Below are 14990 nucleotides of genomic sequence, written 5' to 3'. Positions count from 1 at the left end.
GCTCTGTTGCACTCACAGTGGTGATGGCTTCTCCTGGCCAGACCATAGCTGGCTGTCCCCGTGGTCCTTCGCCCCCTCTCCCACAGCATCAGCCTTCAGCACCAGCATCTCTACCTCACCTGCCGCAGCCACTGGCAGTGTTTTCTGGTGAAGCAGCCCAGGCACAAGGCCCGGCAGGTTGGATGCACCCAGGGGCAGCGCTTTTCCAGCCCGCTCCCGGAGCTGGACACGTGTGCTGGGGCACCTAGGGCACTGGCACTGTGCCGGGCCCTCTGTGGCGTAAGGGCTCCCCCACGGCCCCTGGATTAGAGCCGGTGGGAAGCGAGCACAGGTGGTGCCAGGTGCCCTGGCCCGGCTCCTGTGGGGTGACACTGGGCACAGGCACAGGTTCGCACCCAGGTCGGTGGCAGAGCTGGCGGCTTCGGCAGGGGAGGGTGGATTGTGTCCTGTTGCCTTCGCTGACCCCTGAGAACCAAACCACCCGTGCTGGCACCACCAAAACCTTACCAGCAGCTGCACAAGAGCCGCTGGGCTGGTTCAGCAGCAAGGGCCTGACCACGGCAGCTCTCCCAGCCCGTTTGCCAAGGGCCCTGCAAACAGCGGCTCTCACCGGCACTGTTGCCCGTGGCATGTGGTGGGACCGGGCAAGGGGACCCACAGTTCTTGGGGTCCAAAGGGGCAGCACCGACTGCTCAGGTCCTGGCTGTTCCTGCGGAGCCCCAGCCGTGCCGGCGGCTGGCAGGCAGAGCAGTGAGGGCTGAGCCTGGCAGCTCCGTCACTCCTGAGCAGCACAACACTTGCAGCACGCAGCTGTGGCCCAGACAGGCCAGAGAGCAAAGCAGACAGCAGGGCTGGTTAGTCCAGACTTGTTTAGGGCAGGGAGGTGCATGGGGGCTGGCGCCCGTGGCCCCCAGCTGCTCTCAGCACCGCTCTCATCCAGCCGGCTCAGCCTGGCTGCAGCGTTTGCCCTGAGGGTGGCCCCAGGGGAGCGTGGGGTGATTTTCCGGCTGGCACCTCACCTCCTCAGCCCTCCAGCGTTAAAAGCTTCTCTGGCCCTTGGCAGCAGCGTCGCCCCCTGCATCCCAGGGTACCATGGGCAAGGCTGGACCACCCTGCAACATCCCCACCCTGCAAAATCCGGCCGGCAATGGGAGTAACCTCATGCAACAAGGCACCTGCTTGGGGCAACCATCCACAGCATCCCCACCCTGCACAGCAAAAGGAGATGGGGCAACAGGCACAAGCTGCAGCAAGGGAAATTTTGATAGGACTTCAAGGAAAAGGTGCCAAGTGTTCCCCCTGAGGGTGGCACAGCTTGAGGACAGAGGCCCAGCAAGGTGGTGGCAGCAGCCCCATCCTTGGAGATTTTCCTGACTCAGCTGGATGAGGCCCCAGGCTGAGGAGCTGGTCCTGTGCTGAGCAGGAGAGGGACGAAGCCCTCCAGCAATCCCTTCCAGCTTAAATCTTTCTAGACTTCACACAGCAGGATCTCTGAAAAGGTCTGCTTGGCTCCCGGTGTAGCACCTGAAGGCAAGGGGGCAGCGAGCTCACCTCCACGATGGCATCTGCCCAGCCCTGCCCTGCCGGCCTGTAGACTGAGATCTGGCAGGACTCTGCGCATTCTCCACTCCAAGTGCCCCACCACGTCCCAGTGCCGCAGCCCAGTGAGACCTAACCTCCCCGGGCACGTCACGCTTCTGCAGCGTGCGACCAGGACCCACGGCTCTCCCCCTGCCTGCACTACGTCAATGCTGCTGGTTTCGGCTGCCCACCACCACTCCTCCGGCCCTACTGAGCCCACCAGGAGCCGCACACACACTGAAAGAAGAAAACGATGCTTTACTTGAGCACATCCTGCCTCACAGACAACAAAGGCTTCTCCAGACAACCTGCCAGATAACCCTGCAGCCAGCCCAGCTCCACCCTGGGCAGGAAGGACTGAAGCTCCGCACTTCTCCACTGTCCCTGAGCTGTCCCCGAGCTGCTGAGCCCAGCCAGCAGGTCAGAGGGTGCAGAGGCACCAGCCGTGTGAGCAGGCTGGGTCAGCGCTCGGGACCAGGGCACACATGGCAGACATGTGCAGGTGCCCGGAATGAGCCGTGACCATGGCCCAGCTCACGAGGGGGACAAGGAACACCACTGGTAGCAGCACGGGAGATCCCCTACCAGTTTCCAGAAGTAGGAAAATAGGAGGTGATGCCATGGATCCAGAGCAGAGAACTAATCTCTGAGAAGTCAAACAGCAGAGAGACAACTGCTCTCCAGACCACAGGGTGGAAAGTGTGTTAGGGCATCTCCCTCCCTTTTCCATGGACAAGACACCACTGGCGGGTGGGCAGGGAGGTGCCGGCTGCATATTGGACGCTGTATTGGCACCTGCATGGGCCCAGGGTTCTGAACTTGCCTTCCTCTCCTTCCCTCCCAAGGTGATGATCGTCCCTTCCCGGTGATGCAGGATGTTCGCACAGAGCAGCACAACACACTTGGCCCCACCAGCTCAGGAGTCCAGCTTGATGAAGACCTTGGGCCTCGAGAAAATTTTGATGGCCTCTTCTATCTGGGAGAGCTTCCTCTCCAGCTCTACCCGCCTCTTCTGCATTCTGAGGGTGTCTGTGCCCACTGGCAGCATCACCAGGTCCTTTATCAGCTGCTCCTGGCCTACAGAAAAAACAACAAAGAAGCAAACAAGTTGTGTTAGTGGAAGTGCAAAGAAATCCATCCTTTTCCTAACCTCATCCTCAGTCATGAAAATGGTGGCAGCACTGGAACAAGGGCTTGGAATACCCGTCCTTGAATTCAAAGCTCAGCTGGAGGAGGACCTGAGTGACCTGCTCCAGCTTTGAAGAACTAAGGGTTGGACTAGAGACCTCTGAAGGTCCCTTCCAGCCAAAATCTGTCACTTTAAAGGCAATAGTAACCCAAACATCAGGTCTACTGGACAAGCCTGCTCCAGAGAGCCAGTCCTGTAACCTGCGGGTCCCACCAACCTGAAGGAGATTGATCTTTCCTCACACAGAGCTCAGATCCCAGCTACATGCCTTATTCCAGGTAACTCTTCAAGTGGCAGGAATCCATGCCCCAGGCCCCTTCTCCCTAATCCTGGCTAGGATCACCTATTTTTCTGAGCTGGAATCCCTATTTCTTTTCTTCTTACTCTGCTTCAGATCGCCGAGGGTCTCCAGCCGCTGGCTCTCTGGCATCTTGGTATGACCAGGTGGCGTGTCAGGATTTGGCAGGTTTCGCAGCTGCTCCTCCATCTGCCTGCGCCACAGCTCCTTCCTCTCCAGCAGGCTGGCAAGGCACAAGAAAGCACGCGTCAGCGCATCTGGCGGGAGGAGCCGCCCAGGGATGCAGGCAGGGGCCAGGAACTGAGCCCTTCAAACCCTGCTAGTCTCCATGTCACTGCCCAAGGACCACAGAGACCCACGCTGCTGGCACACACCCTTGCTGTGGAGGGCTTCACCTGCACGCATGGACTAGTCAACATGCTCTACATGCCCTGAAGGGCTGCTGGAAGGGACACACGGAGGCCTACACAAGCTCTTCGGAGACAACGGCTTCTGCTCCTTGCTTTTTGCCCAGACCACTGAGTCCTTTCCAAACCATTTGCGTGCTGGTGATGGAATGAAGTTGGACAACACTGCTCACAGCAGGGATGCTGGCAGAGAACAGCAGGCACAGCAGACAGCCAAAGGACTAACACCGCCGTAAGTCCTAGGACAGGGTCACCCAGGAACTGGTTTCCACTCAGAACCCCAAAATGCAAGCCACTACTTGGATGTTCCTCAGACTCTGGGTCCAAGACAGGATGAACACTTAGGAGGCAGAGCAAGCTACCTGCCTCTCCGTAACCAGAGCTTTTTATGCTGAAGCTGCGCCACGTGGAGCAAGGCTTACAAAGGGGCAGGAGCACATTTCTCAGAGCACACAGAACGTCCACAAGTCAGCATCATTGTAGGACAGCAAACAAGGGAAAAAGGGACAAAATTCTTTCTGAGCCCAGTCACACCAGCCATGGGATGCTTGTTAAGTCAAGAAACCAAGAGGGACTGCATTTATTTCCCAGGCCACAGTAAACTGCACTGCTTGCATACGGTGAGAGTGCCTCTGTCCCCAGCCCCCCGTCTTTCTACGCCAGAAGCTGGGGAACGTGGTGAAGGGAAGTGGGCTTGTTACAGAAAGTCTTGTGGACCAGAGAGGGGCATACATACTACTGGGGGATGTGGCCCTTTTGCTTGGCGTTGTACTCCTCCTGCTCCTGGTGCTTCTGTTCCAACAGCTTGGCCAGCGCCTGCAGGGACTGGGAGCGCCGCAGCAGGGCCCGCTTGGCGTTGCAGGCGTTGTGCTTAATGAAGTCAATGCTCTTGCCCTCCACCTGGATCTGGAAGAAGAGGAGGCGGCAGGAGGAGCTGGCTCACCACATGCACACAGGCAGCTGCCCTTGTCCCCACAAGGGACAAAGCAAAGAGGCACCCGCACAAGCCACTGGACTGCAGGTTACCGCAGCAGGACAGGCATACCGCGCACGCCCAGCCCAGCCCATCTCAGGTGCAAGGCCACAGGCAGGCAGGAGCTATGGCCACAGTCTGAGACGTCAGGCACCAAAAGCCAAGCCTAAAATCGGCCTTTTTTAAGGTCCCCAAGCTGACCCTGCGCCCTCAAAGCCAAAAGGACAGAAAGAACCAGGCGTGACATAGTCCCCATGGCTCCTACTGGTGCATTTTGAGCCCAGCTAGAAAGTCAGAGGAAAATCTGGTCAAGCCCTCGCTGGGCCAGTAAATGCAACAGAACCTCTGGCAGAGCAGGAGCCTAGCAAGTCCTTGGAGGCATTTCACCAGAGACAGCACCCTCTATCACAGCTCTTCTGGTGGTCAAGACAGGGGAGAAGGTCACTGGATTTGAGTTTTAGGTTTTTCTTGGGTTTTCCTCCTTAGGAGTTTATGCCCTGTTTAAAATAAGCCCCTCCATGGCACTTGGGAACCAAGAAACTGACAACCCTACGCTTGCCAAAGAAAGGGGACACGGGTCATGGAGCAGTGTCTCTTTAGTAAGCAACTCTCCTTACTAAAAAGCGCATGCATTTCCCAAATTTTTATCTAATGTCCAGAAACCACAGTTCCTTCAATTACGGTGTGAGCAGTAATCCCCAAGACTTCCTGCAAAGCCCCAGGAAGAGCAGATTTGAGATTATTGGCACTTCTACATGAGGAGGCAGGATTTTCAAAGGGAACTTCATTATCTCTTTAACTATGAGCAAGGGCAAAGCCAGAAGGTAGTTTTAGAAATCTTTCAATGCCCATCTCATCGCCCCTGTGACCAAGACCCTGTTTCTTCCTTTCAGCCAGGAACATTATTTACAGATCTCTCTGCTCACGCAGCAGATCCAACCCAGAGCCTCAGAAGAACACATGAAATGTTCAGAGCAGGAGCAACAGGTTAAATGCCAGAAACCCTTAGGATGGATGAGCACCAGAAACACCTGGGACGGATGCCGTTAGTGCGCAACTCACCTTGGTTTCAGCACCCAGTGCCTCTGGAGCCTCTGCATCTGCTCCTGCTTTCGTTCTGGCAGGCCTTGGGGAGAGTGATCTGCATGGCTTGATCCCAGGGCCACAGCGAGAATATGCTTTTAGGAATTTCTGAGCTTCTGGATTTGGAGGTGGGGAGCTCTCCTGTGAAAGACAAAAAAAAAAATCCACTAGTGGAAGGAGGCTGGAGCAAAGAGAAACACACCCAAAAAAGTTTGGGTGGTCAATCACAAGCTCAACCTCAAGTTTCCAGCAGACAGATGACAGCACGCTCTTCCTGCTGTGACTTGGCAGAAGCTCTTGGGGGAAGGCAATCTGTACTCAGCGAGCAAAGGCCAAATAGACTGCCTACAGCAACAAACCCAGACCTGGAAACTGAACCTTGTAAAGAAACGCTAAAAACAAGGGGAAAAAATCTGCAGAAACGTGCCTTTGGATCAAATTCGTGTGTAACACTGACTGGAGAATCCGTCTTCACTGACTAATCTGGCAGGTGTGAAAGGAGAGCAACGCTGGATAACCCAGCAGAGATGCCTACCAGAGCGAGGAACAACCGCAATGGATGGGCAGCCCATACTGACAGTGACCACGACTCCTTAAAAAGCAGAAATCTTCCTGTGAAAAGGGCAAATGGCAGAGTGGAGAAAGCGTGCCGCAAGTCAAGAGACACATGCCAGTCTCCCTTGCTGGCAAACCTAGAGGACTCGAACTCTTAGAAGAAGCCATCCCACCTCCATAAATCCAGAGCATGCTGCAGAGCCCTGCTACAGCGAGTTTAATGAAACGGCAGAGGCAGGCACAAAGCTGACTGCTGAGAAGCTGTTCTCGAGTGCTGCTCTGCTCTGCTCAGTACCTCAAATCTGTGGTTGGCTGCAAAAACAGAACAGAGTCAGAGACCATGAAGGCTAGCAGGCACTCGTGGAAGGACAAAGCCCTCTCCTGGCAGCCAACAATCCTGAGGCCAATGGGAATGTACGATCTAACAGTTTGAGGCTACTCTGGAAAGGCAGCGGCAGCCCTGCGCTTCTGCTGCCTCAAGGAGCTTCCCCCACGCAAGGCTGAGCTGGAAGGGACCCCCAAGGCCGCTCCTCCAGGAGGTCACTACGATAAGGACAGGCACAACACCCCTCTGCTTGCTGCCATGCAGCAGGAGCCCACCCCATCCACAGGAGCTGCAGTGCCTGTTTCTGGATGAAATAAGAGGGTAACCGAACACAGAGTTCGCCTGGATGATGGGGGTCTCCCAGATCCAGACTGATGACTACTGGCTCACCCAAAGATAGTGCTGGAGCTTTCCTTCCCTCTCCCAGTGGGCCTTTACTTCCTGTACAAACAGGTATGCTTCTACCAGGGCTTTGGTGCATTTAGCAAAGCCCTCACTAGAAACTCACCAGGGCAGAAAAAAATTATCTAAACAAAGAAAGAAAGAAGTCAAAAGCAGAACAAAACCTTCACAAAGACAGACACCCACTCACTTCAGCAGCTGAGAAAGCCTGAGAAAAACAAGGCACAGCCCCGCATCCCTTCTCCCGCACGCACGCCGTGTACAGAGGACAGGAGGTACGCATGCCCTCACAGCTTGGGCTGCTCTACGAGGTCTCTGCCCAGAGACGTCTGTGTGCCGCCACTGCACAGTGGTTATTCACCAGGATGATTGCTTGCAGAAGAATTTGGAGATATACGGCCCACTGTGGGTCCACAGGGTGTTAAGGGTTGAACTGAGGTTTGATGCAGCCTGAAGACCCACCTCTGAAGACCATGATCAGAACACCACAGCCTTTTGGCACAAACCCCAGACAAGCATTGGCCCCCACACTGAGAAGCTGAAAAGCCAGCTGGATGCACCTCTGGACAGGGAATATGGTGTGAGGGGGAACCGCCTGTAGATCCCTAACAACTGAAGGGCCAAACAGGAGCCTTCAGGCAGAGGGTTGTGATGGGATTTTTGTTCTCTCAGCCTCCCCTGCATGGGGGGTCCACTTGGCCAGGCAGGATGGGGATTATTCTGGCAATCACTCTCTGGACCCAAACCACGCATTCCCACATGGCCCCACTGTCACATCTGCCCTGAACTGCATCCCAGGCCCAGAGAGTTCAGGAGCTCAGAGGGTACTGACCTGCAGTTTGGCCTTCACCTTTGACTCCACATTTTCATATTTCTGGGACTTCCACAGAGCTTTCACAGGCTTGGGCTGGCCATGCTCTCGGGCTCGCTCCTTCTCTTTGCACTTCTTCTGAATCTCCTTTATTCGCCTCATATTTACCTTCTCATGGTCCTTGGACTCTTTCCCTGCACAAGTGGAGACACAGCTTTCACCCCTCAGACACTGCCAAGGCATGCAGGCTCCTGCAGCACTGACACCAGAGCCTACAGCTCCATCTCCAAAGCTGGTCCAGCTGCCCACGGAAATAGCAAGCTCTCCCCTCTCCTGCAGACTAGACAATCTGTGCATTTCTCCCACATTAGATGCGCGCTCCCAGACTGACCCTCTTCTGCCAGAGGATCCCACAGTGCCCAGATGAGCACCGGCACAGATCTGCGCACACTGCCGGTGACCACAGACTCCCTTGTTCTGAGCAAGCATAGCTAATGTGTCCCATTTTGGACTATGCCAGACAAGCCATATCAGCATCCTCTCGAGAGCAAGGTCAATTCCCAGTTCAGCATCCTGTGGTGCTTCCGAAGCAAAGAGAGGGCTGGTTAAAGGCAGTTGCCAAGCCTTAAACCTGTGCTGTTCCTGATTTCAGTGTCAGCCATTGTCCCACATTCAAGGGGACATAATCAAGACTACGGATTGTATTTTTTGTTTTCAAATCAAAAATGATCCTTCCTTGGGCGCCCCAAGACAGGGAAGATCACAGCTTACACAACCAGACCCTCTTCCATTCCCCTTCTGCTTTGGAACAGCAGCTGTGGCAGCTGGCAACCACCATGCTGGCACCAGGCAGGGCTAGGGACAATGCCAGCACATGGAATAAATCAAATTACACCCCGCCATCAGCCTTATCTCCTTCTTGGACCTCTGAACGTACTTTGGGTGACCTCTCTGGAAAAGGGAACATCTTTTGCAAAGTATCCACATATACAGACAGTCTTCCCAAATCCTGCCTGGCTTCACTAACAAGGAATTCCCCAGGTTAAACATCCTCTGTACATGAAGAACACACTTGATCCATCTTTGACTATAAAGATACTGGTTATGTTCAGAGGTAACAAACTAGAAGGGCTCGATTTATTTCCAGCATCTCTCAATAGTCTCTCTTCCACAACTAGTTCCTCAGGTCCAAATTAAACAGCATCTGTTTTAGAGTCCCTCTTCCATTCCAGACGTGGGCCCGACTGGAATCAGGGAGGCTGCAGCAGCAACAGCTCCAGCCCGGGCAATGGCTGGAGGCCAAGCCACTGCCAGGCCAAACGCAGGAGATGGGGCAACCAGCCCTGCAGAGCTCAACCTCTCCTCAGGCAGCAGAGCCGAGGAATCCACCCAAATCCCTGATGCCTCATCCCTGGCCCCAGACACAACTCAGGCCAGCAGCAACTCAGCTGTACTTACTCTTGACTGGCAGCCCCCCATCAAGGGAGACCCCTTCAAGCTGCAGTAAGAGACTGAGTGTCCCTTGCTGTCCCTTCTCCAGGAAGTCCTTCCCACTGGGGCGAATGCGAGGGGCTGGCTGAACCTGGCAGGCATTGCCCAAAGCTGGGTATGGGATGGGAACTGGGTCCAGGGGGCTAGTGGTAAAATCCAGCTTCTGAGCATTCCCTTCCAACCTCCCTCGAGCTACAGAGAAAAAAAAAGAGGAGGTAATCAGGAAATTATTTTATCTCATGGTTTTCCTCACCCACAGCCTACAAACAATGCTGAAGACCCCCTCTCCACCTCTACCTCATGCTTTCCCATCTTTCAACCAGCTCCACAGACCACCTTTAGGATCACCACCCATGAGGAAGCAGAATCACCTGCACCAGTCTGAGTGGAGACTGTTGAGGACACCAAAGAATAAGGACATCTAACAGGTGAGCTGTGCCATGCCAAAGTACAAAGCACATCCATAACAAGTATCAAGGACTCACCCGAGAAGGGGCGTTTGTAATAGTTTGGAAAGAGCGTAGGGTCTGGAGGAATTGGCCCAGAAATCCTGGATGGCCCCTCACACATCCTGCCGTCACTCTGCCTCCGTCACAGAAACCAGCCACCACTGAGAAGAGAAATGCACCGGGCTCGCTGAGCCACCGAAAAGCGACATTATAAATACACACACACACACACACACATATATATATGTATCTAAATAGGTGACCTTCTGACCTTCATTAGAGAGCTCACACCCAGATACAGGGATGGCAGGTACCTACAGCAGGTAGGAAACCACCCCAAGTTGGACTCCAAGCAGGTGAGGCAAGGCATCCAGCAGCACAGTCCCTATTGTGGGGCTAATCAGCATTTTTACCAGCGCTGAACCTGACATGTCCATGGCTGCTGTAATATCGGTATCTTCAGTACAGAAAATCCTTCCTGGCTTTGCTCTCCCATATGGGAACATTTAATGGAGACATGCAAACAGGAGCTGAGCTGCTATAACCGCCCTGTGTGCCTTTAGTGAATAGAAAACACAAGGTATCTGGACATCATACACATTTTAGCCTTAGATTTGAATTATCTTGCACCTTGAGCCCTTTCTGAATAGAACCTGTGGTTCAAACACAACCTACCCAACGCAAGCTGAAGGCCCTGCCCCACACAGGTAAACCCTCTGATCTGTCCTCTGCAAGAGACACACTGGGGCTGTCACCACCCGGGAGCAGGCTGGGGCTGAACTTCAGAAGCACCCAAGACAAAATGCTTCAGGATCATGCAGGGGCAGATGCGGGATTGCTGGGGAAAAGCCCTGAGATGAAAAGAGCCCAGCTGGTCTCTCGTGCCCCAGGGAGAACAGACAGTCACCTGTTTAGAAAAATATCTGTTTCATTTCCAAAGAACTTCTCAATGTGGACCAACACAACAGACCAGCACAGACCCACAAACGGCTGCCCTGGCCCTCACTGGTCCATGCTGTGTCTCTCCTCCCCACGACAGCAGGATCACAGATCCTTCCAGCACCGAAGCAGCCAGTATCTATTTCCCTGCAATGCTCACAAAGATCTTGTGGACAGCATTTTATTGCCTACAAGAAACTGGAGGGACTTGCTCCCTGCTCAGAAAATGAGGATGCAGGATGCTGCACCAACAGGCACAGACTGCTGGCAAGCTGTTGGCAGGTGCCACAAGAGCCTCAATACCTCCCAGGAGTCACACCATGATTTTGACAGGCACCAGGGCAGCTTGGCTGGAGTCACAACTGTAAGAACTGGGGCTACAACCTGCATGCTCTGACTCCCGAGGCAGTAATTTAAAATATATCTGAGACAACTCTACGGGAAGAACTCCTTTCAGGATCCTTGACATGCCAGCACTGACGGGACGCAGCATCTGCAGTTTAATTTATAAACCAATAAACAAAATCAGTACAAGGCTGAGTGAGTCTGAGTCATAGCAACTAATGCACTGCAGTCTTCCTTGCTAAATCACCCCTGTTGACATGAGACCCATTAGCAAAAAGCTGTTGTTCATCTCCCAGACACGACTGCAGAGGCAATGTAAGCAATGCTGACTACTGCACATCAGCATGCATGTATAGTTTGTACCCAGCTACTCTGGAAAAGATGTTTCTGAAGAGCAGACACAGACTCTCAGCCTGAGATAAAAGGGCATTGTCTTGGTATTATTTAATCTCCTTGATAATGGATCCAACTAGGCCAGAACAGGCTCTCTTATTCTAAAAAAAAAAAAAAAAAAAAAAAGCGTTCACCATGAGATCACTCCACTCACACTACTGGCCTTGAAGTTCACATCTGATCTTGATCTGAACTCGAGTTCAAACCCAGTAATTTACATGCAGGATGACAGGCTGAAATCAAGACCTGTAGCAGAGCAGACAATTACTGTGGGAGACTGAAGGAGGAAAGGCAAGTTGATGGGAGGCGGGGGATGGAAGGATTGTTTTATGCCTTCACACAAGTCACATTTCACATCCCAACAGCACCCTGCCCCGCCGCAGGGAATTTGCAAATGACACCCACTCCCTGATTTGCAAGTCACATCACCTCTGGATTGCGATCTTGCAAGATCAGACAACCTTATTACAACAGTAAGCATCTTGCCTATCTAACAAACTCACCTAACGTGGGACACAAGCCCCTAGCGTCAGCCTCCCAGCCCTGAGAAGCAGCAGCCAAGCCTCGGTTACCAGTGATCAGTACAGACTTCCCAAGCTGCTGCTCTGCTCCTGCCAACCATGGGCGTATCTGGGGGACACATGCGAGAGAACCTCATGGCTCGCTTCTGCCAAAAGGGGATGTGCGGACCTTCCCTGCCGCCATTCCCATCCTTCTGCTTCATCTCTTGTGACAGCTCCAAGGTGCAAATGGTCCTGTGCTGAGCCGATTCAACTCACTACCCCTGCATGAAACAAGCCACTTCTTTTGCTGCTTAGTTTTCTGCCCATTGAACCTTCTGTCCAAAAATAACCTGGCCGTCACCTCCGGGGGGGGTTAGAGAAGCACTGGAGCAAGCACAAGGGAAATACTGCAAGAGCACGTGTTTATGAATGCAGAGGAGAGAGGAAGAGGGAACAGGGTCAGCCCTTTCAGCAGTGACCTGATGGCTGGCTCGGCCACACTGTCTCATTTGTACCTGGGAAAGAATTTTCTCTATCACCATGTTAGAACCCTAAATGTCGAGAATAGTTTCTGACCTGTTCCCACCAGAAACGCACTACTTGGAGCATTCGCTGGCTATGAGATGCAGGCAAGCTCTGCAAACGCAGTCTGGTTAAGTCCAGGTAAACCGATACATACTTGTGCAATTCTTCTCTCTTCTTAACCCCCTGCTAGGCTGCAGAACTTGCTAGGGAAGCAGCGACACTGCTCCTAGCCACCGGCCTGCACCAACCCTGTTCCCTGCCCTGCACAGATACAGGAGGCACAGGGCAACTGCCAAAGCAACCCAGACGTTAGCATTGCTACTTACCCTGGCTGCTAGCTTCCCCACCAGGACCACAGTTTAATCCTGGCCTAGGAGCCAAACAATAAAGGCTGCAGGCACACCTCTCCCAAAGTGTCCCTGTAAGTTTAAGAACCATTAATTCCACTCTTTGTGCACTTTGCCCCAGCTTACCAAGCGGTAAAAATGCTGCTTATCCCCCCAGTAAACTGAGATCTTTCAGAGCCTTAATGAACCACAGCTTCCTTTTGTGGCTTCTTTTTTAGCATCGTAGCTAAGGAAACTACAAAACGGGAACAGACAAGGCTTTGACAGGTGTTTTTCCCAGCCTTGAACCTGCTGTGTCTGACTCTGAAGCATTCCCTCTTCACAGATCACATTTTCACTGTGCCCGAGTCCCTGGCCAAGAAGCTGCTACCACACACAGAGCTGAAGCAAGCCCAGCTTCATGCCTTTATGAGTCAACCTCTGCAAAACGCCGGGGGGGGAGGGGGGGGGGGGGCGGAATCCTACAGCTGTGATAAACTGTGATAAGCAGAGCAGCAAGTCATCTGCAGCAAATCAAAGGCCTAATCTCTGTGCAACTGGTCTTGGTTGTTTTCTTCCTTCCTCAGTAGTTTCAGCTGAAATGGAAAGGAGCACCAGAGAAACTTCCATGCCTGAGGGCAGCACCCTGATCTAGGTCCATAGCTCCTGCAGGATCGGGGGTCAGGAAACGAGGTCAATGTGCCACAAACCTACCCAGTCATGTTCGTTCATGCCTACGCTTTCCCCCCCCTGCAGACTGCAGTGGGAGAGATTTTCTCCTTTTAATACTATCCCCCAGGCAGGTTCTCGCAGGTGCCACCAGCTCTTCCCCACCTGCCAGCCTCAGAGGCCCATTTTCTCTTTTGCCTTTCGGACAACAAAGAGGGCCAGGTCCAGCCAAGCGTGCTGCTGGCCTCTGCAACACGCTCCCTCGGAGCCGGGCAGGCATCAGGAGCCAAGCCAGCTTGTGCAGCCTGCCCACGGAGCCAAGTGCACATGCTGCGGCAGCAGCCTCGGGCAGGAGGCGAATGCAGCTGCGCCAGGCACGGGGCGGCAGGCACAGGGCACCGGGCAGGGGCTGGCACTGGCAGGGGCTGGCAGGGGCCCGCCAGGGAAGGCAGGAGAGGCACCACGGCACGCAGGGCTCTGCTCCCACGCCACGTGCCAGGGTCACCAGCCCAACGTGCAGCCCCGGGCCCAGCGGAGCCCAGGACCCTGGCTGTGCCACCGCGGGACACCGGCCTGGCCCCGTGCTGAGCCCAGCGGCCACCGAGCAGCTCGGGGCGCCCCCACAGAGTCCTGCCAGGCGGCTGTCCCCCCGCGGCAGGGGCTGCCCTCGCAGCCGGCGGCCCCCGGCGCTCCATCCCCGCAACCCTCGGGGCGGGGGACGGGTCTGGGCCTCGCCCCTGCTGCCCTGGATGGGGGCACGGCGGCCCCCGGCCCGGCGCCCCGCAGCCTCCGCCTGTCCCGGTGCTCCGCCGCCCGCCGGGCGCCCCAAGGACACCCCCGGGCTGGGGCCCCGGGCCCATTGGGGGTCTCTCCGGCCCCCCCGAGAGGACTCACCGAGGGAGCCCGCGGGGCAGCGCTCGCAGCTGCGGCCCGGCCTGTGAGGCCGCGGTCTGGGCCTGGGCCTAACGTGGGCCCGCCCGCCGGCAACCGCAGGCCCGTCCCCGCCGCGCTCCTCGGCAACCGCCGCTTCCGCCGGGAGGGGCCGGGCGCGCGCTGGGCCGCGGGGGGTGCCCGGGGGCGCGGGAGTGCCTGGGGGGGGGGGGGGGGGGGCTGCCGGGGGCGAGGGGCTGCCCGGGGGCCCCGCCGTGAGCCGCCCCAGCGCAGGGCGGCCCGGGCTCGCCCCCCAGCACGGCCCCGCTCCGCCGGCGCCCTCCGCCGCACCGGGGTCCTGGGCAGGATCGGAACGGCGCTGGCGGCCGAGTGGCCCCCAGGCGCCCCAGCCCCGCAGAACCGGGGCCGCCTGCCCCCCCGCCGCTGCCCGGGGCCGTGCCCGGCAGCCGGGGGCAAGGGGGGCGCAGCCACCGCGGCAGCGCCCCGGCGAGGCCCCCTGCAGCCCCGGAAAGCCGCGATGCCCAGGATGGGGCAGCCGCTGGGCGAAAGCGCTGCGGGGTGGCTACAGGACGGGGTTCCTCAGGCTTTGGCTCAAGTGTGACCTTCCGTCTCCTTTCTGCCATTTTCTTCCCATTTCAAGCAGCTGAACTCTTGATTTCCCCCACTCAATTTGCCTGTGGCCATGATCCACGGCTCAGCCACACCAGCGCAGCGCAGTGACTGCACTGGCCGCGTTTGCTGCACGAGAAGACCATCGTGGTCTGCTTTTGCCCAGAGCCACACTTCTCCCGCAGGACAGTGCATCTCGCTGCCGTGGCTTTGGACCTGGGTGGTT

General features: G+C 55.7%; 1 protein-coding gene across 4 annotated transcripts; it reads right to left on the bottom strand.

The window, feature by feature from the left end:
• Nucleotides 1-1819: 1819 nt before the first annotated feature.
• ENKD1 (enkurin domain containing 1) lies at nucleotides 1820-14309 on the bottom strand. Of its 4 annotated transcripts, XM_056360325.1 has the most exons (9): nucleotides 14159-14250; nucleotides 10240-10471; nucleotides 9601-9725; nucleotides 9083-9307; nucleotides 7646-7818; nucleotides 5511-5672; nucleotides 4212-4381; nucleotides 3155-3291; nucleotides 1820-2658 (listed from the first exon to the last, which is right to left on the bottom strand). In XM_056360325.1, exons 3-9 carry the CDS (start codon nucleotides 9683-9685, stop codon nucleotides 2498-2500), a joined length of 1113 nt encoding a protein of 370 aa, XP_056216300.1. In that variant the 5' UTR covers nucleotides 9686-9725; nucleotides 10240-10471; nucleotides 14159-14250; the 3' UTR covers nucleotides 1820-2497. The 4 variants fall into 4 exon arrangements, with proteins under 4 accessions (XP_056216300.1, XP_056216297.1, XP_056216299.1 ...); XM_056360322.1 differs by lacking the exon at nucleotides 10240-10471 and having other exon boundaries at nucleotides 14159-14309; XM_056360324.1 differs by lacking the exon at nucleotides 10240-10471 and having other exon boundaries at nucleotides 9601-9751; nucleotides 14159-14267.
• Nucleotides 14310-14990: the final 681 nt, after the last annotated feature.

Source organism: Falco biarmicus, chromosome 15 (genome assembly GCF_023638135.1).
Source record: "Falco biarmicus isolate bFalBia1 chromosome 15, bFalBia1.pri, whole genome shotgun sequence".
NCBI lineage: Eukaryota > Metazoa > Chordata > Aves > Falconiformes > Falconidae > Falco > Falco biarmicus.
Note: the sequence above shows the minus strand (reverse complement) of the source record. Positions and strands in the feature narration are given on the sequence as shown.